At 41.4% G+C, this 24408-nt stretch overlaps 1 protein-coding gene across 1 annotated transcript in view; it reads right to left on the bottom strand.

Moving 5' to 3' along the window:
* ESR1 (estrogen receptor 1) overlaps positions 1-24408 on the bottom strand; it is a 467840-nt gene that overhangs the window by 202067 nt on the left and 241365 nt on the right. The window contains exon 3 of the mRNA XM_072140946.1: positions 15026-15210. Within this exon, the coding sequence (XP_071997047.1) occupies positions 15026-15210 (185 nt within the window). The remainder of the gene's footprint in view (positions 1-15025; positions 15211-24408) is intronic.

Genomic DNA, 24408 nt, shown 5'->3' with positions numbered 1-24408 from the left:
AGGTGAAATTTAGAATGGTCAAATTTTGTAGGTTATACATTCATTTAGCCCTAAAATGTACACATTTCCAAACAATAAAAAGAGAAAACCCACCATAAAATTTGTTATGAAATTTATCCACATGTGGACGTTACTTGTTTTATGGGGGCACAGCGAAGCGCAGAAGGGAAGGAGCACCCTGCAGCTGCCAGGAATTTAGTTGCCTCCTTTTGTAGGCTATAAAATTTTCGCTTTTTCGTTATTGGGGCCATGTGACGGCATTTTTTTGCGGGACGAGATGCTTTTTCCATTGTTACCATTTTGCGGTTGGTATCCCCTATTGTTGAAAATTTAGGAACTTTTTTTTTAGGTCAGGAGTAGAAAAGCATCAATTCTGTACTGGATTTTTTAACTTTTTTTTTTTTGGTGTTCACTGTATAGAATAATAATCATGTTATCTTTATTCTATGGGTCGATAAGATTACGGGGATACCAGACATGAATATTGTTTCTTATGTTTTACTAAATTTGCCAAATAAAACCCTAATGTGGGGGAAAATCTATCATTTTTGCATTGCCATCTTCCAAGTGGCATAACATTTTTACTTTTTTGGCTACGGAGCTGGTTGATGGCTTTTTTTTTTTGCGGGACATGTTGTACTTTGCAATAGTATCATTCTGGAGTACATATGTTTTGTTGATCACTTTTTATTGCATTTTTTGCAGGATCCAATAAGTAAAAATCATAATTTTTGGCGGGTTTTTAATGGTTTTTTTTTACGGCGTTCATCGTATGGGTTCAATACTTATTTAATTTTATTCTACGGATTGTTATGGACGTAGTGATACTATATATGTGGGGTTTGTGTTATGATTTAGACTTTTTTGAGCGTTTTATGTCTCTTTATACGTTTTGGGGCTTATGGGCATTTTTAGTGATTTATAATCACTTTTTACTTTTTTACTACTTCCACCATGGGACATGAACAAGCAATCATCTGTTTGCTTGTTCATGGTAATACTCTGCAATTCTCATGTATTGCAGGGTATTAGCAGTGTCAGCCTTTGCACATGCATAGACTGACACTGTGCCTTTAAGATGACGTCACAGACATAGCATGCCATAGCATCGGGGGCGCCGATAGTGGGGGAAAGACCCCCGGAAGGCATATTAGATGCCACTGTCGCACTGATCGCAGCATTTAATGGGTTAAACACCCAATGCTGGTTTTGACCCCCGATGCTGGTTTGGCTCCTGTGCGGAGAGGAACCGGCATTGACTCAGCGTAGTACAGCTACGGCGCAGAGCGCTAAGGGGTTAAACTATTAAAAAATGTTTTGTAGAGCATGTTTAACAGTTTAGTTTGCTGCACATTACAACAGATTTATTTTGCATAATTAATCAGTTATTTACCTACTTAAACCCCTTCATGCTCCACAACATCAGAAGACACAAATATTGTAAATGGCACATGGAAGTAATGGGGGCCCTGTTACAGTTACTGGATTTTGCCCTATGAGCTTCCTGCTATGCCTCAAGCAGAATTGTGGCAGTCAAGGAGAAAGACAGTGGGAAAAGGGTTTCCGCAAAACGATCACGGGGTGCCAAGGGATTGCAATGGCAGTTAGAGGTCTGAACAAGTCCTCTGTGACTGTCATGTATCGAGAACTCTTAGCCCCAGTTAATGACTTTTTCTAAAAGGCAAATTGTAGTGTAGCACAGATACTGTACAGTATTGTATGAGGGATCAAGGTATCCCAAGTGCCCTAGTGGGACTAACAAAAAAAAAGGTAAAATAAAGTCGTAAAGGGCTTAATCTGTTTCCTGCTTTGAAAAGGTAGCAAAAAAGATTTAGGAGGGGTGGAAATGCCTCCTAAAGAGGGTCAGGTTTACTATTTATCACTTTAGAATTTAGTGGCAATTACAGAACAAATCTTTATAGCAGTAATAGCTTCAATTGGGGAGATTTATTATGTGCTGGATTATGATGAAATCCCTGTCCCACCGATGCCGCAGGAGCCTCTTGAGGTGTCCAGCGGGCTTGGCCACGAAGCGTCTATTTCCATGCCTGGTCCTACCCGGCGTAACTTTCACGTGCAAGAGTTCGCCTGCTGCATTAGCTCCACCGCCGCCCGCACCCCCTTCATGTCCCTCCACGCTCCCTTGGTGTTTTGCTGGCAATCGCAATTATTTGGGGCTTTTACATCAATTTCTGGTGTAGAAGCCCTAATAAATCTCCCCCAATGGCTTGCCACAACAATATGTGGACTAAAATCTATTAATTAAAAATTGTGTATATATTTATATATAATTTTTTTTAACCAACACAGTTGATACTTTGGTGCAATATTCACTATTTCCGTAATAAAACAAGTCAATCAATAGTTCTTGTAGGAAAAAAAACCTGTTTACAACCATAGAGAGATATATGAGATTTATGTTATTGGGTATTTCAAAAGTTGACCTTGGTGATATGAGAAGAATCTAATTTTATTTTTCTAAACACCTGTTACAACAAAGATGTCCATTAAAGCCTTTGCAATTAACCATCTGCTTTCTTAACATCCACAGCTTGCTGTAAGAAGATTACTGATATGAAATACAACATTTTGTTATTTCAGGCTTTTTATTTTATTAGACAGAACTGTAAAAAGATTAAGGCCACGGAGGAGGTCTTTTCTCTTAGATCTTACAAAAAAAATAACATTTTAATGCAAAAGTCTCCCCCAGAAAGGATTAAAGACTTTCTAAAGGAAAACCTTATAAATGAGAAAACTTAAAACTCACATGTTATGCCAACTCATTACACTGTACAACTTGTACTAGGCTAATTGTATCATCCAGTGACAAATGTTTCTTTACTCATAGTATCCAAATGGATTTAATTGTTGGTTCTGCCATAGTCTAGGATTTAATTGATTTGGCAAAGTGCACCTAATATTATTTCACTCCTCCTCAACTTAATGTCAACCTCAGTACATCCGTACATAAACACTCAAATGAACATCTAATATAAAACTCTCTACTACAAATAGATGAGCAACCATGATGTAGGTAAAAAGAGCTTCTCATTTTAAGACTATAAGTATGATTATTTTGGTAGACATATAAACTCCACCTATGACTAACATTTCCTTAAAGGGAAGGGTCCATTGTTTTGATTGGAAATCTAGAATCAAAAGCAAGCATGGATAAACTAGAGACACTTACTAATATATCCAGGCACCATAACTGTGGTAATCTTTTTATATTAGTTATCCATGGCCTCCTTACTTCTACCTTTTAAAATTATGCTAACGCATCTGAGGGGTTCTGGTGGGTGTTGATGTTAGAAGGAACGAGGCCATGTATAACAAATATATGAGTAAGTGCCCCTGGTTTATCATGATGGATTTTGATAGTATATTTTCATTAATTCATCATTTTATTGTCTCAATTAATTTGTCGTGTTGCAATTTGTTACACCAACTATTTTCTTCATTGGAACAATATGGTTAGGCTAGATTCTTCTTTCAAAAGTATTTTTAGAATACAGTTTGTTCCAAAAATTTGTTACAAGTACAGTTAAAGTGCATTATGCACTGTGTATAGTGTATACCCATTGATCTATAAGCATAAAAAAGTGCCGTATAGTCAATGATATCACGGTTCGGCATCTTCCGGGCATTATTTGTTTGGTTGAGACGCATCTTACCCCAGATTCCACTTACTTATTGGATCAGAGATGGGCCTCTCTGTCGTTTCATTCTTGTGGTTCCGCATTCTCCAGGGGAGTTTCTGTGTTGGTCCATAATAAAGTGGACATTAAAATCCTTAACCAGTGGGTGGACAAAAAAGACTGATTTGTCTTCCTATTTTGTTGCCTATATAGAGTTCTGTGTATCCTTGCATTTATCTATGTCCCGCCCCCCTTCTCTTTCGAGGTCTTGAATTCTTTAATTCAGTTTGCCTCTGATAGGGGCAATATTCCGATATTGATAGTGGGGGATTTTAATGCAGTGTTTGACTCTGTTTTGGATAGACGTAAGCTGGGAATTCCTCGGGGTTGTCCAGGTAGGGGCACCCCAGGATTCAAAATCTTCTGTGATACTTGGCAGTTCAAAGATGTATGGCGTATCAAGTATCAGGACAAACCAGCTTTTTCCTGCTTTAGCCGTACCCACTCCACGTTGTCCAGGATCGTTTTATGTTTAGCCAATGACGGTTTTATTCGTTACATCTCAAAAATGAAGTATGAGTCCATCTTAGTTTCAGATCATGCTCCTATCTCCATATCCTTATATATGGAGAAGAGGCCCAGGTTGGTTAATGGGGGGTTCTTCAAATTAAAACCTCATTGGCTCTCGATCCTGGACAGCGCGGAAAAGATCTCTGGTCTGATTCAGGAATACTGGGACTATAATAGTAAAAGTGGTGATCTGAGGCTGATCTGGGACTCATTAAAAGCATACTTGAGGGGTATCTTTTTCTCAGAAATAAAATTGAAAAAAAAGGAATTTAGGAAGAAGGAAACAAATTTAAAGAAGGCCTTAGATCTTAGACAGCAGGAATGGGCATCCTGTCCCACTGAGTCAAACAGAGACGGTTTTATAGAAGCCAAGTGTGCTTATGACTCATATATGGAGGAGAAGGCCCAACATAAAATCCTTTTCTCAGGTCAAAAACACTATATAGAGCCGGGCAAACCAGGCAAGCTCCTTGCAAATATACTAAAAAAGGGCAATAATAATAAGGGAATCCATGCAGTTGTTAATCTGGGCGGAACCCTTGTACAAGATCAAGGGAAAATCCTAGATATCTTTAGGTCTTTTTACCAGTCCCTATATCAATCCAAGGCAGAATTCATGGACACCCAACTAGATCAATATTTGGATTTGGTGTCAATCCCGAGTCTGTCTGAGGAACAGAGGGCTCCACTGAATACCCCAATTACTGCCGTGGAAATTTATGACACCATTAATAAGTTGTCCAGGGACTCTGCCCCGGGTCTAGATGGCCTGCCATTTGCCTTCTATAAAAAACACTCTAAAGTCTTAGTTCCAATCCTGGTAAAGGTGTTCGCCACTATATTCAAGGTGGGGGCAGTATCCGTCTCCATGTCGGAGGCATCTATAGTTGATTCTAAAAAAAGAGAAAAATGAAATCGAGATGGGCTCGTACAGGCCCATCTCGTTGTTAAATACAGAAGTAAAATTCTAGCCAAAATCCTTTCGGTCCAGTTGGAAAAGGTGATTTCCCTCATTATACACCCGGACCAAAATGGGTTTATGCCTTCTAGGGGGACGGGTTTTAACCTCCACAGGATATTTATGGACATCCAGCTGGGCAGGGGAGAGGGCCGCTCCATCCTGTCTTTAAGACATTTGACAAGGTGACATGCAGTTAAGACATTTGACAAGGTGGAGTGGCGATACCTCTGGAATGTTTTGGAGCGATTCGGGCTGGGTAGCGTATTTATCGGACTGGTTAAGTCTATGTACTACTCTCCTACAGTCCGGATGTGCGTAAACGGTTTATATTCTGAGCCCTTCGCGCTGCAAAGGGGCACTCGGCAGGGATGTCCCCTCTCCCCCCTTCTCTTCGCCCCTGTTTCTCGAGCCTTTGGCGATTTTGATTCGGGAGTCTGAGTGGTTAAGGGGCTGGGGGAGTAGGGGGAGAGGGATAAGATATCCCTGTATGCAGATGACATTCTGTTGACAATTCAGGACACCAGTCAAATTCTAACGGACGTAATTGGGTTAATAAATGGCTTTGGGATTTTTTCTGGGCTAAGGATTAATTGGGACAAATCTATTTTGCTCCCTCTGGATGATATTGCTCAGGAGGCGGGTTCAGATTTATCAGTGCTCAAAAAAGAGGACTCTTTTAAATACTTAGGGATAAGGATTTCAGTAGACCTAGGTAAATTTGCCGACTTAAATATCGCTCCGATCATTGACAGGATAAGAAAAAATATCGCGAGCTGGTTGAAGATGCCCTTTTCCAGGTCAGATAGAGTGGGGATAATCAAGATGATCTTGCTTCCCCAGCTGCTATATCCACTTTCGGCATCCCCAATATGGCTCCCTAAAAAATGGTTTAGAACTTTGGAGGGGTTACTAGGGGATCTGATCTGGGGAAAGAGGCGCGCCAGGATTAGTATGTCTTCCCTATATTGTCCTATGGAATCTGGTGGTCTAGGGGTGCCATACCTTTTTGGTTATTTTATCGCTGTGCAGTTAGCTTTTCTTTCCTCTAGAAGGAACTGCAGTGCCTTTGATAAACTTCTTTCCCTGAGCCAGGGTGACAGGGACTCCATGTTCTCTCTTTTGGAGAGCGGGGAGCTAAGGACGAATCACTATAGAGGTATTCAAATGGCAGGGTTGTTAGATAAATGTTGGGTTGCATACAAGAAAATTATGGGTATTTATGGGATTTTGCGGTTTACTCCGATTTGGGATAACTTTCACTTTAGGGAATTTTCATCTATTCCGGATAGCGGATATTGGATTCAAAAGGGGGTAAGATTCTTTTCACAGATCTTTAGAAACACTCGCTTATATGATAATGAGGAGTGCACTACTTGTTTTGGGGGATTGGATTCTGTTTTTTTTAGGTATTTTCAGCTTTGACATGCCTACGAATCGGTTGAAGATAAATGTAGGTTAACCGTACAAAACGATTTGGGTATAGAATTATTGCTCAGTAGCACAGGGTGTAAAAAGGCGGTCTCCTTTTTATATAGACAGATAATTTTGGGATTCACAAAAAATGTAGCTCACCCGTCAAAGAAAAAATGCCAGGCACTATTTGGCCCCCTGACCAATGTTGATTGGGAAAGATGTTATAGAGGCATTGGCCTCTCTTCTTTATCATGGAACCACCGAATGGTGCAATTTAATTTTGTGCACCAGCTTTATTACTCCCCGAAACTCCTGTTTAGGATGAAATTAAAAGAGTCCTCAGGCTGTCATAGATGCTCCCTGGAGAATACGGATTTTGTTCATGTGGCCTTCGAATACCGGGAGTTAGGAGTTTACTGGGAAAAGGTTTTAAATTTTATCAGTGACCCTTTAAGATTATCAGTGACCCTCAGCGGCTCGGCCCAGGTCACATTGCTTAGTCTTTTTGAGTTAAATAGAGAGAATCTGGGGAAACGATATGTTATATTCAAAATTCTTTTTCTGGCTAGGCTGATGGTTGCTTGTAAATGGGGTAACCCGGTGGCTCCTTCGTTCCATGAATTTTTAGCGGAGCTTCGAAGGTGTAAGCATTATGAAAAAATATTGGCTAAACAGAATGGGACCATGGATAAATGGAGTAGGATATGGCTGGTCGGAGAAGCTAATTTTCAAGATTTATACGCTATGAACTTTTTTTTTTCTCTCTTTCTCCTTTCTCTTAGTGCTCGCGGTTCCCTCCTGTCTTCTTGCGGTGGGGGGGGGTTCAGGGTGGGTTAGAGCTGGGGGGTGGTTTTTCGGTTTTAGGCCTCCATAGTTGTACTCCGGTACATTTTCAACTTTTTCTTCTTTTTGGATGTTGTATATAATTGGACAGTTGCTATGGAAAACTGTTTATTTATTTGCGGGGGTGGGGGGAAGGGAGGGAGGGAAATGAAAAGTGACAATGCAATGTAGATGTTTTTTTTTATGAATGTATTTTGTACTGAATAATTGTTAATAATAAAAAAAAAAAAAAAGCATAAAAAAGTATACTTTTATATATACAGTGGGTATTCAGAACAAGATAACTGCAATATCACATGGTCATTCTAGTATTCAGACCCTTTTCTGAAAAAAAAAAAAACATAAAGGACTCCTAGACTATGAGAAATAACATTCTCTAGTGTGATGAGACGAAAATGCAACTTTTTGGTGTTAGATGCTCATCGCTATGGGGGCAGGGACAGGACGACTGGCTGCAATTGAAGAAAAGATGAATGCAGCCAAGTACAGAGATATCCTGGATGAAAAACTCTTCCAGAGCATTCTGGACCTCATTATGGGCCAAAAGTACACCTTCCAACAAGATAAAGACCCTAAGCACACAGCCAAAATAACAAAGCCGAGGTTTCAGAACAACTCTGGTGAGACTTGAAAATGGCTGTCTGTGGTGTGTACAGAAAGATGATACGAGTGGTCCCATAACCTGGTAGCACTCTGTACCCAGAGCCAAATTAGCACTAAAATAAGTGGCTCCAACTCAACCCATGATGGGGAACCGTAAGGGACCATCGACCAGGATGGCAAGGAGCCAGGAGAGGCCACCTCCACTGCAAATTGCTGATTTTTAGGAAATGGAACTCAAAGGTGCCGATGGGGAAAAGCAAAACGGCGGCTGCACATGCTTCACAGAGTGGTGAGCTCCCTCCCCCCTTTGCTTCTCTGCCACAGCGCAGCCTGTGCCCGCTAGCTGCATAGATGAAACAACAGCATACCGCAGACAAACTTCAGACCTAGGTATTTCCCCAGGGTGAAGTTTATGGAGCATTGGGCAGGCTGTTACCGAACCCCGATTAACCAAGGGGACTAGCAGCTGCATTGCTCTTCTGGCCTCCGCAACAGGCTGCACTTGGTAATTCTACTACAAATCAACTGCAGATGTCCCCAGTCCCATCACGAACCCCTCCATGACCTGCTGTGGCTCTATATTCAATAAATGCCCACTAAGCAAGATTTTAGTGTGCTGATGAAGTCAAAGTGACAACGCAGGCAAGAAATTGCTGCAGTACACAAAGACATACAACAGGTGGTGCAAACTTTGACTATTAGAGATCTGAGATACCACATAGAAGACCTTAACAATAGACGTCATCGCCATAACATCAGGATCCGAGGCAGTCCAGAGCAACAGGTTGAGGTGGATGTTCAAGGATACTTGCAGCAATTATTTAACACAATCCTGGACAGGCCATTGGACACTCCACTCAAAATGGATAGTGCTCATAGAGCACTTCGTCCAATAACCACAAGCCCACCCTGGGATGTCATTAGCCATGTTACTGACTTTGAGATCAAAGAAGAAATTATAAAGAGGCCTTGCTAGCTGAAATCAGTGTCCTTCATGGGTTCATAGCTCCAACTCTATTTGGACCTTTCATGGATGGGCTTCAACAACGTAGAGCCAGAGGCCACTCCTTGATTTATTGAGGGACCATGGTATACCATACTGCTGGCGATTCCTTTTTAGCCTGACAGCAAGAAAAGATGGCTGCTCAGCTACTTTGCGCTATCCAGAGGATCTTTCCACTGTCTATGATCATTTTGAGCTTTCCCCTCCAGAGCTGCCTGACTGTTCCAAACAACCAAACCCTATGGACTTGCCTCCTACATGGCAGCCTATTAAACCCTCGAAGAAATGTCAGAGGGTGCCAGAATTCGACTGAAGATGTCTGACTGGGCAATGAGTATTGATGGTGGTCTCTTGATAGTTCTTCTCTGACTCCTGAACTTTCTCCTTCCTTTTTCTTTCTATACCTTCACACTCTACCCCCTTCCTGTTTCTACAGGACATAGATTTGGTACGTTCTTCATATTTTCTTTTTGTAATTGTTTTCTGTTTTGCATGTGCTTTATACTCTCAGCGTCTCCCCGAACTGACTTGCTTACACAGACCCTATATAATCTCTGGACTGTGTCGTGAGTCATGTAATTATAGCTCTGACCTAGTAAGGTATATCGGTACATGTCTTTCCCCAAAGTAAATCTTCCTAAATGTCTTCACTCCCTGTTACCGGAGCCGTTACATATGGTGTGGTAGTGGGTTTTATTTTGCAAGATTTACGATGAGATCAGCTATAGGCTACCCTCGCTATCACAATGGTTAGATTATTTTATTTAAATACTAAGGGCCTTAATTATGATGTTAAAAGATGGCTCTTTCCGAAAGAAATGCGTCAGACTAAGGCAGACATAGCATTTTTCCAATAAACATACTTTATGGCTACAGGGTCTCTCCACTTTGCCAAACACTTGTACTCAATTGCATTCATGGCACCTGCCCCTACTAAAATAGCAGGAGTGGCCATTCTCATATCCTACCACTTCCCATTTCAACTAGTAGAGATTGAAACTGATCCTCATGGTTGACACATCATACTTTGGGGTTCAATCTCGGTTATTAAAGTAGTACTGTGCAATCTATACACTCCTAACTTACGGCAGCTTCCCTTTCTTTCAACAGTCCTCTCAAAATTGATTTCTGGCAACAACAAACTTTTAATATTGGGGGGACTTTAATGTTCACTTTATGACTTATGGCAGGAAAATAGCTAGAGAGTTTACATTCTATTCTCCCCCGCACATGACCCATGTGACGTGATCAGACTATGTACCGACTTTTTTTAGAATCACAACTGGAAGACGCCCCACTTTGGTTTCCTCATTTGCATTTAAAAGAAACCATCCTAACATCTCCATTCTTTTGGGAAACTCTGTGGATAGTTCTTAACAACTGTTTTAAAGAACCCTCTGTTCCAATTTTATGGGGGGCTCACGAGGCAGTCCACATGGGGGTGGGTGGGGTGGATATCACTGCTCTTGTTACAAGGAAAACCTAAGGCAGGCAGAGAGAGAACAAGCTACCCAACCAACGATATAAACAATGCGTTCCAGCTCAAGTCCCACGACTCAATACCCAACCAACACCTTCCATGCTTAGATGAATTCAGTTTCTTTGCTCCAAAATCTGGGAACTAGACCTATTAAATGTGGAGTGTATGATTAAATACTCCAATCACAGGTACTATGAATTTGGCAACAAATCCCATACGTTGCTAGTGCATCAACTCTGGCAGAGAATGTCCTCTCAGAACTCATATGCTATCAAGCATAAACAGGGTACCTTGCATTATCATCCCATGAAGGTAGCTGTACTTTTCCACTCCTACTATTCCTCCCTATACTCTCTGTCATCTGACCTCCTCCCATGAGAGGAATGCTAAACTAGATCAATACTTATCCCTATGTCCTCTGCACTGGCTTTCCTCTGAGGCAATGGCTCGCTTGAACCAAGAAGTAATGGCAGAAGAGATGGAAGAAAAGCCTTCCTGGAGATAAAGCTCCCGATCCAGACCGCTTTAACTATCTTTATTATAAAACCTTTCTTCCCCTTTCAGTACCCCATATGGTTATGTGGGGTGAGCCAGTTCCTCAGATGATGCTATCCTGTTAAATCACAGTGATTCCTAAACCAGGTAAGGATGCATTGGAATGTCCCAGCTATAGACCCATCAGTCTATTAAATGCTGACCTTACAATTTTTACCAAACTTTTGGCTAACAGAATGGCTTTCACAACTGGTACACAGGGACCAGGTAGGGTTTGTTAGGTACTGGCAGGTGGAAGATAATACCCGTCATACCAACGATCTGATGGTACAGAGTCAGAAGCCCTGCCCTTAAAGGAAACCTACCACTTCTGATGGTAGGTATGAGATTTAAACACCGGGCACCAGCTCAGGTTGAGCTGGTGCCGGAGCTTACCTTAGCGAGTGTTTTAAACCGCTATATCGCGGTTTAAACACATTTTGATTTACCTCTCCGAGGTAGCTTCGCCGCGTGCAGCGCCGAAGCTACCTCGGAGAGGTAAATCAAAATGAAGTGGTAGGTTTCCTTTAAACCTTAACAGGGTTTTTGATTGCCTAAATTGGCACTTCATGTTTAGAACTGTCACGCACTTTGGGTTACATGGGCCATTTGTGGAAGCCCTGAAGGGTCTGTACTCTTCTCTTACTGCGTAATTTCACATTCCCATGCTCATTCCACCCCCCTAATAATAAACAATGGGACACATCAGGATTGCCCATTATCTCCTTTACTATATGTATTAAGTATTGAGCCCCAGGCGGAATACATTCGAAGTAACCCCGATATTAAAGGGATTAAGGTAAAGACAAATAGTTTAAAATTGCATTATTTGCCAATTATGTTCTGCGCACACCAACCCCCTTATTTCCCTAACAAATTTACATGCAGCTATTGAGGCCTATAGTACTGTGTCAGGATATAAAATTAACCATACTAAGTTGGAGGCCCTCGCATTCAAAATTCTAATTAAAGATATGGAAAGATATATAACTACATTGTACCCCCTCAGGACACATTGCTGCTGTACAGACTATTATATAGGTGATGATACAGACTACTATACAGGTATTATATAGTTCAAAAAATGAGGCTGCACTCCAAACATTAGTTAAAAAATAAGTGGGTACTTTATTCACCCAAAGTGCGACGTTTCAAACAATATTCATGATCCTTTCTCAAGCATGTAACAAATCCAACACTAATAGAAAACATCATACATGTGACCAATTCAGGTGTGTAGAAATTTCACACCCAAACAACATATAACACCTGGTTATATGCTCAAGGTAGCCACAAATGTAGTGGTACACGGTATGGTTTATGTAAATATATCATACGGCCTAATCAATACACCACTGGAAAACATATATTACATATAACATCAAATCATATATGAATTGTTAAACCGATCACACAGAATATGTAATTACCTGCACACAATGCAATTTACAATACGTTGGTAAGGAAACTAAAAACACACATACGTGAGCATATTACAGCAGCCTTTATGAATACTGTTGTACATAACAATTGTTATGTTGTCTGTTGTACAACAGAGACCATGATTAAGCTCTGAGAGAGCGAAACGCATAGGTCACCATACCTGGGCCATCACACATTTGTATCTTTGCCAGTTTTGGATTTTATATGGATTCAGAATAAAGGAACACTGTTTTTTACCTGCATTTCCCCTGAAGCGCGGACATCATTTCTTTCTATTAGGGAGAGACTGCTAATATTTAATTACAGACATATAGATGTGAAATATTGTGTCAATTTTTTTACATGATGCCTTGTCTTACATTCATGACATGCGGCCAGTGAAATCATCACAGGTCCTTTAGCCTTCTAAGAATAGCAAACTGTACACCATGTATGTGATTACATGAAATCACAGCAGCCTCCATGGAGGATGGAGAGGAGTAGAGGTCCAAAGAGGCTGCTGTGCTGTGGTCAGATACATGCATGAGGTACAATGGGCTATTATTAAGAGGCTAAAGTACCTGAGATGATGTCACTATTGTCACATGACATGAACTGTGACCAGTAAGGAGGCATAAGGCATGGAGAGTATGGGAGGGGCCGGATGAGCAGGACACACCCTCTTTGATTCCAGGTAATATAAGATAAAAGGTGATTTATGTAAGTGAAACAATTTTAGCTAAAAGAAAGGGGGCAGTCAGTTAATAGAGCTCTATATGAACCTATTACTGTGTAAATGTGGTGACAGGTTCCCTTGAAACATATGATAGTTACCCCAATTGAACAAGTCCATTGCCCAAACTATTAAGGTCTAGAGAGGCATTATGGATATTAACACTTACCATGAGAAGTCTTAATGGACTCATCTATAGAACTGATTTAATGTACATTTATAAAGTATAACTATGCATATTATAATATTATGATAAAAATATTCACATTCTATTTAGCCTACATATGATATACATGGACAATTTAGAGCATTTTAGCCATTTAAATCTGCCTTTTGTATCCTATATGTTTTTATACATGTTTACTCTGTTCTTGTGATTCCTCTATTATCACATGACAAAATGTTTTATAGCTAGTCACATGGCCAAAAAAGGGGGGGGGGGGCTTATCCCACAGAAGCATCCTTATTTAAATCTCACTATGAAATTTATACACTTGACTATGACTGATGCGGTTTTGGATGCAATCGCACATAGTTGAACAAGATAAAATAAATAGTGTTTTTTTATATTTTTTCAATTTACATTTTAGCCGCGTGCCGGACTCAAAATAAGATTCTTCATGATTTTATAGGTGATTGCATTTATATAATCAGAATTATACCAAAACAGAGTTTAGAAGTTAGTTAAAAACTGCATAAAACAAATTGTATTTGTTTAAAGGGCACCTACCACCTCGACTCTACCTATAAAGGTAGAAGGGGTGGTAGGTGGATGAATGGGACGTGAGGATAGCCCTTTTTTGGGCTAATCCTCACGTCCCGGGTGTCTTTTAGAAAACTTTATTGCATGTATATGCAAATTTTTTTATGCGGCTACTGGGGCGTGGAGTAGCCGGACATGTGGCTACTAGTCGCGGCTACTCCACTCCAGTAGCCACGTTACTCCGCCTACCAGGTAATCTTCGGCACGCAGCTCCTGGTAGCTGCGCGCCCTCATCCGATTCCCTCGGCATCTTTGGCCTTCTGCGCAGTAGCTCCGGCCCTGGAGCCGCGGCCGCGCAGCCGAAGTCCTGCGTTCTGCTCGTGCGCAGAACGCAGGGGACCCGGACGAGGGCGCGCAGCTACCAGGAGCTGCGCGCCGAAGATTACCTGGTAGACAGAGTAACGTGGCTACTGGGGTGTGGAGTAGCCGCGACTAGTAGCCTCATGTCCGGCTACTCCACGCCCCAGTAGCCGCATAAAAAAATTTGCATATACATGCAATAAAGTTTTCTAAAAGACACCCGGGACGTGAGGATTAGCCCAAAAAAGGGTTATCCTCACGTCCCATCCATCCACCTACCACCCCTTCTATCTTTATAGGTAGAAACGGGGTGGTAGGTTCCCTTTAAATCATTCATGAATTGTGACACAAAATTTGTTGTACACAGGCAGTCCCCAGGTTATCTACAAGCTCCAGACCAATTTTTTTTAAAATGTAAAATTTTGTGCTGTCATGGGAACAAGGATTCTCAATAAAGCTAATTGCAGACACATTTTACAGCTGATCACTGCAGCTGGGAACTAAAGTAAAGCATCCAAAGGTCACAGTGGGCAGAGATGTCCGTCTTTAAATCGGATGTCCTTAAGTCGGGGACCGTCTGTAATGTATATGTTGTGATGTATGTAATATGCATGTCAAAGAGTATAAATAACTTTCTGTCTATAAATTCACATGAAGAACAGCTGCGGGGCATAAACTGTTGCTTAAAAAGTAAAATCTAATGAGATCATTTACAACAAATGTAAAGTCTTATTGCTTTGGATAAGAGACACTGTAAAATACCTTGGATACTTCTTTTGAAGAATGCCTTGCAGCCTTCACATGACCAAACACCGTAGTGATACCCAGATGCATAATCGCTGCAAACTGCACAATACCGAGTTTCCTTACTGGACTCCATTGGAGGTGTTCCCTTATCATTAGATGCAGATATTCGTTCTCTTCCACGTCTGTTGTCTGAACTTGACCTGCAAAAAAGTGAAAAGGTGACCAAAATATAGATATATATATAATTAGAAACAAGGAGAATGCAGCACTGAATGCAAACAGGATTACCTGGGTGGCAGTAGCAGCACTCCAAGAAATTCAATAACCAAAGATGCTTTATTCCATATGTCCAACATTTTGGCTCACAAACACATCAAAAAGGCGTGAGAAAGACTACTGTTTTTGTAAGCCGAATTTGTTGCCTATAGACATTTAAACTAAACCACCTTAATATTTAGGTATTGAAATCCTTGAAGTGCTGTTACTTTTTTCATTATGTATCTTACTGACACATACCCAGCCTATCTCAGTCGGCACATGCATAACTGGCTGCTCCAGTCATCTCAGGCACAATAGGTGTACAACAAACCCCCATTCTCAAGATCCGTGGGGGTCCCATTACCGAAGCTCCCACCAATCTGCAAGTTAGTCCTAATGTGCTATGACTGGAGAAGCCATTTAATTATTATAATCCCATGCTTTAATATGTATATAAACCTACAAAAAGAATATTGTCATATAACGCATAAAATAATTCAAAACTTTATTTCAAATTTAAAATAATAAAAAGATCTTATGCTTTATTATTTTAAATATGAAATGCAGTTTTGAGCTTTTTATGTGTTAACATAAAAGTTGTTTTTTTATTTTTGCAGGTGGACAAACCCTTTGAAAATAAGTGGATTTTAATCTGCCAGTTATCTATGTCACATAAAAAGTGGCATATTGTCTGCAAATACATTGTTCTGTTGCTACACCCTATGAGTGGGATTCTGACCATAGCACAAGGCCAAGTGGAGATGGGAGATAGGGAGCCGAGTGGCTGCGCTGCAAATGGGTCCAAAGATGGAACATGCACACCTGCAGTGGTGGGAAATATAGCCATTCAAATGAATCACTGTATTTCCCATTAAAGTCAATGGGGCTGTGTGCTAGCTGTATAGAAACGTTATGGTACAGCTACAACACGGCCAAAAAATACCACTGATTTACAGACGACCCCTATCTATACACAGGCCTCTCTACCCACTGTGACAGTGAAGCTCTCTGGATGTTACTTTAGACACAGGCTACTGGTTCCCATGACAGCACAAAATTTTGAAAATCCAATTGCCACTGGAACAAAAAAACTTCTTAAGTACAAACCTATCTTATCTTGTAGGTAACCCACCACTGCCTTTATATTGATGAATTGAAACACATTTGAAAAGAATTGTCCAAAATTTCTTTTCAACTTGGATCAAGTCCTATTTGCAACTACAGGCGGTCCCCTACTAAAGCAAACCCGACTTACAGATGACCCCTAGTTACAAACTGACCTCTGCATGTTTGTAATTTACTGTACTGTACTCCTAGGATACAATAAACAGTTATAACAGTTATCAAAGGTGTCTGCAATTAAGATTTATTGTTAATCCGGATTCTGATGACAATCCAACATTTTTAAAATCCAATTATTAGAGACCAAAAAAAATTTGGCTCAGGTTACATAAAATATACAGTTCCGACTTACATACAAATTCAACTTAAGAACAAACCTACAGAACCTATCTTGTACGTAACCCTGGGACTGCCTGTACAGGATAAATTACACATGAACATTTGAATAAAGCTTTTTTTTTTTTCCATGTACAGGTCTTGGCATGCCACTCCAGCTTTTTTGAATGGTATCTCTTTTGATTGTAAAACAGATGCTGTTTGCAATCATTTTGGTAGATAGGGCCTTTACTTAATGATGTGTGAGGTGTATTAATGGGAACTGCACCTTTCACAGCTGAGTGCTCCCACTCATGACAAAACTTGAAACATAGATTCAAACACTACAGATTCAGAAGAATTTATCACTCCCACAGATACAGTAGTGAAGTCACATAACTCATGTCTTCATATAAATTCAAGAAAGTTCTAAAACTAAATGGAAAGGTAAATAGAGAAAGGGCGAATTCATATGAACGAATGCCCTGAGACGTCCGGCATGATGAAAAGGAGATGCACAACGCACGTCAGTGCACAGAGGGAAAGATAGGACATGTATGTACGGCCGCACACTTGCGGAGGTACATGCGTCACCCTCACGTTCATGTGAATTAGGCCTAAGGAAGTATGTACATAAAAATATTTACAATTATGACCTGTATTGTAAATCTTTTCTTGGAAGTCGGTGAGAAAAACTGAAAAAAACAGTTTCTTTTAGAAAAAACTAATTTCTTTGAGAAATTTGTGCACTTTTCTTGTCTTGATGTTCTTTAATCTTTCAAAATAAATATGTTTTCCAAGTCACGGGGTACATATACAAAATAGAATAGTAAAATGGTCAAGTGAAACAATAGGTGTGAGGACCCTGCTCGAAAGAGCTTACAATCCATGAGGCGTAAAGGGTGACACAAGAGGAATAAGAGCCTGTGCAATAGTCTGGCCATTCTAAATAAGGGAACAACATTTTAAAAAAAAACTTTGTAAATAATGCTGCTGCATGAACCAGTCATTAGCCACCAACTTATAACAGAATACAAATAGGACTGTACTGTAGCGCTTGCACAGTAAAATATGAGAATAAATGCACAGGGTTGGTTCAGTCTCCCAGTGATCACTGATCCTTTAGTACATTTGGATATCAATTCAGAGTCGTCTTCTATGCTTCCATTGGAAGATCCAAGTATCTATTCCTACAAGCGTTTTAAAACAGATTGAGATCCAGCTGAGCATTTGTCATGTTCTGGAGATTCTGGAAATGTAGCCAATACCTGGCTGGGACATTACTTTGTAACTCCCTTATGAAGTTATGTGTTTGGGATTTTCTTTGAGCCTGTGCTGTGTCTCAATGGAAGACTTCACCTCCAACTCAGGTGTCAAATTTTCTACTTCTCAACCTTTGAAGCTTATCCCCCTGTAGTAATATATTATTCATATGTTGGCTGAAAACATCTAATACGTGGGGGAGGGGGGGTGTATAGGGGTTGTCCTGTGTTTGATGGTGGTATTACGGCACATGAAAAACTGACATTTGACCCCTCTCCTATATTATCCACTCTTAGTTATGATAAAAAAAACTAACCCTAACCAGGGACACATCTGCCATGAGGCAAGATGAAAATCTCGCCTCAGACGGCAGATGCCCGAGCGATGAGCGAGCAGCAGGGGGAGTGACTGGAGTCCAGGTGAGTAATTGCTTTATTATTTTTATAAAAAGGGGCTGTATTTAATAGAAAAAGGAGGGCTGTATATATTAGAAAAGGGGGCTTTACATAATAGAAAAAAGGGGGGCTGTACATAATAGAAAAGAAAGGGCTGTACATTATAGAAAAGGGGGACTTTTATAACAGAAAAGGGGGCTGTAAATAATAGAAATGGCTGTACATAATAGAAAAAGGGGGGCTGTACATAATAGAAAAAGGGGGGCTGTACACAATAGAAAAGGGGGGCTGTTCATAATAGAAAAAGGGGGGCCGTACATAATAGAAAAAGGGGGGCTGTATATAATAGAAAAGGGTGGCTGTACATAACAGATAAGTGTGGTTGTATATAGGGTACTGTATGTAATTTAAGTAGTTTGGAGCATGATTTAATTTAAATATTGGGTCGGTAAATCCGTATATAGTTAAACATGTGGACGAATCTGGATATAGGAGTTTGATTTTAATTAAACTATTGGAGCTGTATATTATTTAATTAGGGGAAAAGAGCTTTTATAATGAATTTTAAAATAAATGAAGAAGGGTCACATTATGGATTCTATTTCCACTCTGTGTGTATGATGGTGTGGGGTAGAATGGCCCATTGTGTCATGAGATTGTGTCATGAGTTTATAGGATCACTGTTATTTAGGTGACTTTATACTGTGAGTGACTGTGGTTATTCTATTGGTGCAGTGTGGAGATGTAGTGCTGGGAGCTGAAGACATCTGGCAGCAAATTCAACAGTCATGGGCAGGAGAAGACGTAATGATGTCCTCTTACTGATGGAGCAGATCGTAACCTGTGAGGTACTAGATGCCACTATTGTCTGTGTCACTGACTGACTACTAGCTGTTAGCATGTGTGGTGTCACAGAGGGCTAGTTACTAATTTTAAGTAATGTCATCAGCATTTTTTTTAATCAGGTTGTAAATGCTTTTTAACCACTTAATGACCGCCCTATCTGGATTCTACGGCGGTCATTGAGGGTACTTCTTCTGACGCGATCGTTTTTCTATGGCAGTGCATCAGAAGAAGATTCCGAGACATCGGTTCTTGCTGTTGCTGGTGTCGGGCTGGATCAGAAAAACTCTGATTCCAGGTGTTTAACCCCTTACATGCCGCGGTCAAGGATGACCGCGGCGTGTAAGTGTGTCCCCGTGGATCGGACTTCCCCCCCAGTATGCTTACTGGGGAATCTGATCCATTCTGCGGCAGGCCCGGGGTCAGGTGTGTGCCCCGAGACTTCCGGCTCTACTCTGTGGTGGTTTCCGCCTCCGGGCAGGACCCGGCTGTAAGTAACTTAGCATGTGCAGCATTCTCAGTTACTTACATTGTACATGCATTCTTGTTCAAGCCCAAGTCTGGAAAATGTAAAAAAAAATTTAATAAATAAATAAATAAATAAAAATCATTTTATAAAAATTAAATACAAAAAAAAATTAAAAACAAAACACAGAATAAAGTACATATTTGCTAAAACAATACTGATCATGCTCGGTGAACAACGTAAAAAAAAATACACGAACATACAATTTATAATCAAATACCCTCACAAAAAATGTTCTAAAAAGTGATCAAAAAATTACATGCCCTAATATGAAACGACTGAAAAGAACAACTCTTTTCACAAAAAATAAGTGCTCAACCAGATCTGTCAAGTTATGCCTCTGAAAAGTTGTTGATGGTAAAAAAATGTGATTTTGTCCAATATTGGTTAAATTGAGCTAAGATAAGAAAAACTATATAAATGAGGTATCACCGTAATTGTAGTGTACCAGAGAATACTGATAAAATATTATTCTTATGTTATGACGAGCGGGAAAAAAAAATGCTAAAAATCAAAAATCAAAATGCATCATTTTGTTTGTATACCCCTTGAAATAATTAATGAAATCTCATGAATAAGCTATAGACCCCCCAAATTAATTACCTATATATTGTATCTCACCACGCAAATAATAAGCCCTCATATGTTCGCATTACCAAAAAAAATTAAAATTTTATAGTCTGTACATTGTGACAATACAAATCTACTCTGAATGGTGCTGCTTCCATTCTATGCCCGGCCTTCTGCCCATACAGCAGTTTACCACCACATATAGAATATTAATACACTCGGGAGAAATTGGGCAAAAAACTTTGCAGAGCATTTCATCATTTTATTCATTATGAAAGTGTCATTTTTGACCTAAATGAATGGATTTTCCTAAAAAATTGTAAAGTTTCTAAATCGTACTTCCATTTTGTTTTAAACCATGTCAAACACTTAAAGGGTTAATAGAATTTGTTTTACATACGTTGAGGGGTGTAGTTTCTATACAGGGGTAATTTATGGGGTTTCACTATTATTTAGGCCTTTCAAAGTCACTTGAAAGATGAGTTGTCCCTGAAAATGAGAGTTTTGGCGATTTTCACAAAATTTTAAAAATCGCACCTAAAGTTCTAAGCCTCATAACATCCTAAAAAAAGGATAGTATGCATAAAATATCATTCCAACATGAAGCAGACATTCCGGAAATGTTAGTTAGCTAGCTTTTGAGGTAGTTTAACTATCTGCCTGGAAAGCAGAACATCTCAAACTTTGAAAGTGAAGAATTTTTCAAAAATGTTGCCAAATTTACATTTTTTTTCAGCATGAAACGCAAAAATTATCATGACTTATCATAACATGAGATAACTGTCATGAAGTACAATGTGTCTCGAGAAAACATTCTCAAAATCACCTAGATATGTTAAAGCATTCCGAAGTTTTAACCAACTATCGTAACACATGTCTAAGGTAGCAGGCGCACCTGTGTACCTCTGTGTGGCCTGCTGCGCTTCTCACCTTGCCGGGATCCAGTGGCATCTCCCCCAGCTCCTCGCACATGTCTCCGCCACCTAGTGCATGTGCGCCAACTCTGTTAAATTTCCTGTGTTCCCTGTCAGATTTTTGGGCCTCACAGCCTTAGAAAAAGCTTGTTTCCAATGACCTTTGCGATTAGTGTGACCCCGGACCTGTTCCCGTTTACGCTCCTCTGCTGCCAGCCCTGTAAGGTTGGCTACACAAAACACGCTTAGTCCTTGGAAATGGACCCTCAAGGTGGTCAGAACCAACTGATCAAGAACAGAGCAGCAGACAGGAGCCCCCACGGAGTAAAACACAAAGTTCTCATTTATCATTGCTGTGTAAAAGTTTGGTTTTCTTTTCTTTCAAGATCTGCTAAGACAAATGACTTGAGATGACCAAGTTTGAATGAAACAGGAAAGGTAAGGACTAGAGATGAGCGAACATACTCGTCCGAGCTTGATGCTCGTTCGAGCATTAGCATACTCGAAACTGCTCGTTGCTCGGACGAATACTTCGCCCGCTCGAGAAAATGGCAGCTCCCGCCGTTTTGCTTTTTGGCGGCCAGAAACAGAGCCAATCACAAGCCTGGAGACTCTGCACTCCACCCAGCATGACGTGGTACCCTTACACGTCGATAGCAGTGGTTGGCTGGCCAGATCAGGTGACCCTGGAATAGACTAGCCCCTGCCTGCGCTGCTCGGATCATTCTGTGTCTGGATGCCGCTAGGGAGAGAGCTGCTGCTGGTCAGGGAAAGCGTTAGGCTGTTCTATTAGAATAGTGTTAGGCAGGAGTGATTCTACAAGAACCCAACAGCCCTTCTTAGGGCTACAATAACGTTATACATTTTTTTTTTTTATTTGCAGCTAGTACCATATTGTGAGGAATTTGCAGGGGGACTTGCTACCGTTGTGTTTAGCTCTTAGTGACACACATATCGACCTCAAACATCAAAGTGGGAAAATTTATTAGGGGTTTGATTTCAATTAGGCACAGTCTGCCATTTACTTTTTATTTTTTATGTTTATTTTTTCATAACTCAGCGTCATCTCATCTGGCATAGCAGTGTGCTTTCATACTTGGCTAGAAAATAGCCATAGGAGAATCCAAACGGCTTACTTAGGCCTACAATAGCGTTATATATTTTATTTCTGGTTGATCTGCTGGTGGCTGTCCTTGCTGCAGTGCATCTACTACCATATTGTGAGGAATTTGTAGTGAGACTTGCGACCGTTGTGTTTAGCGCTTAGTGACGCACATATCCATCGCAAAGACCGAAGTGGGAAAATTTATTAGGGGTTTGATTTCAATTAGGTACAGTCTGCCATTTACTTTTTATTTTACGTTTATTTTTTCATAACTCAGCGTCATCTCATCTGGCATAGCAGTGTGCTTTCATACTTGGCTAGAAAATAGCCATAGGAGAATCCAAACGGCTTACTTAGGCCTACAATAGCGTTATATATTTTATTTCTGGTTGATCTGCTGGTGGCTGTCCTTGCTGCAGTGCATCTACTACCATATTGTGAGGAATTTGTAGTGAGACTTGCGACCGTTGTGTTTAGCGCTTAGTGACGCACATATCCATCGCAAAGACCGAAGTGGGAAAATTTATTAGGGGTTTGATTTCAATTAGGTACAGTCTGCCATTTACTTTTTATTTTACGTTTATTTTTTCATAACTCAGCGTCATCTCATCTGGCATAGCAGTGTGCTTTCATACTTGGCTAGAAAATAGCCATAGGAGAATCCAAACGGCTTACTTAGGCCTACAATAGCGTCTGCCCCCTCCCAGGAAAATTTGGCATTTGAACCGGCATACTCTGAGGAACTGTTTTCTGGACCCTTCCCACAGTCACAAACCACTTGTCCGGTTGCTGCTGAGCAATTTTCCGATGCCCAGGTTTTCCACCAGTCGCAGTCTGTGGGTGATGATGACCTTCTTGACGTAGTGGAAGAAGTGTGTAAAGAGATGTCCGACGATGAGGAGACACGGTTGTCAGACAGTGGTGAAGTTGTTGTCAGGGCAGGAAGTCCGAGGGGGGAGCAGACTGAGGGATTGGAGGATGATGAGGTGACAGACCCAAGCTGGGTTGAGAGGCCGGGTGTACACAGTGCTTCTGAGACGGAGGAGAGTCCTCGACCAGAACAGGTTGGAAGAGGCAGTGGTGGGGCCAGACGGAGAGGCAGGGCCAGAGCAGGTGCATCAGCGCCAAATGTGTCACGTAGTGAAGCTCCCGTGGCGAGGGCTCCCGCGGCAAGGGCTAGATTTTCAGAAGTCTGGAGGTTCTTTAAGGAAACACCGGATGACCGACGGACTGTGGTGTGCAACCTTTGCCAAACCAGGATCAGCAGGGGTTCCACCACTACTAGCTTAACTACCACCAGTATGTGCAGGCATATGAATGCTAAACACCCCACTCAGTGGCACCAAGCCCGTTCACCTCCGGCCGTGCACACCACTGCTCCTTCCCCTGTGTCAGCTGATAGTCAGCCCCCTGCCCAGGACCCTGGCACAAAAACCCCATCGTCGCCTCCACGATCCTCCACAGCATCCACCAGCGTTCAGCTCTCCATACCCCAGACGCTGGAGCGGAAACGGAAATATAGTTCAACCCACCCGCACGCCCAAGCCCTTAATGCCCACATCTCCAGATTGCTTAGCCTGGAGATGCTGCCCTATAGGCTAGTAGAGACCGAGGCCTTTCGCAACCTCATGGCGGCGGCCGCCCCTCGGTATTCGGTCCCCAGCCGCCACTACTTTTCCCGATGTGCCGTCCCAGCCCTGCACCAGCACGTGTCAGACAACATCATCCGTGCCCTGACCAACGCCGTTTCTGACAAGGTCCACCTGACCACGGACACGTGGACGAGTGCTGCTGGGCAGGGCCACTATATATCGCTGACGGCACATTGGGTTAACTTGGTGGAGGCTGGGACCGAGTCTGACCCTGCGGCTGGTCATATACTGCCGACGCCGAGGATTGCGGGGCCTACCTCGGTCCAGGTCTTTCAGGCCTACTATGCCTCCTCCTCCTCCCACCCCTCCTCCACCTCCTCCTCCGAACTACCATCCGTGGGCATGGCGCCATCAGTCGCTAGCTCTAGGCACAGCAGCAGTGCCGTCGCTAAGCGACAGCAGGCGGTGCTCAAACTGCTGAGCCTAGGCGATAAA

The sequence above is a fragment of the Engystomops pustulosus genome, chromosome 3, assembly GCF_040894005.1.
Source record: "Engystomops pustulosus chromosome 3, aEngPut4.maternal, whole genome shotgun sequence".
Classification (NCBI taxonomy): Eukaryota; Metazoa; Chordata; class Amphibia; order Anura; family Leptodactylidae; genus Engystomops; species Engystomops pustulosus.
The sequence above is the reverse complement of the archived record's forward strand: the minus strand, read 5'-3'. Positions and strand labels throughout refer to the sequence as shown.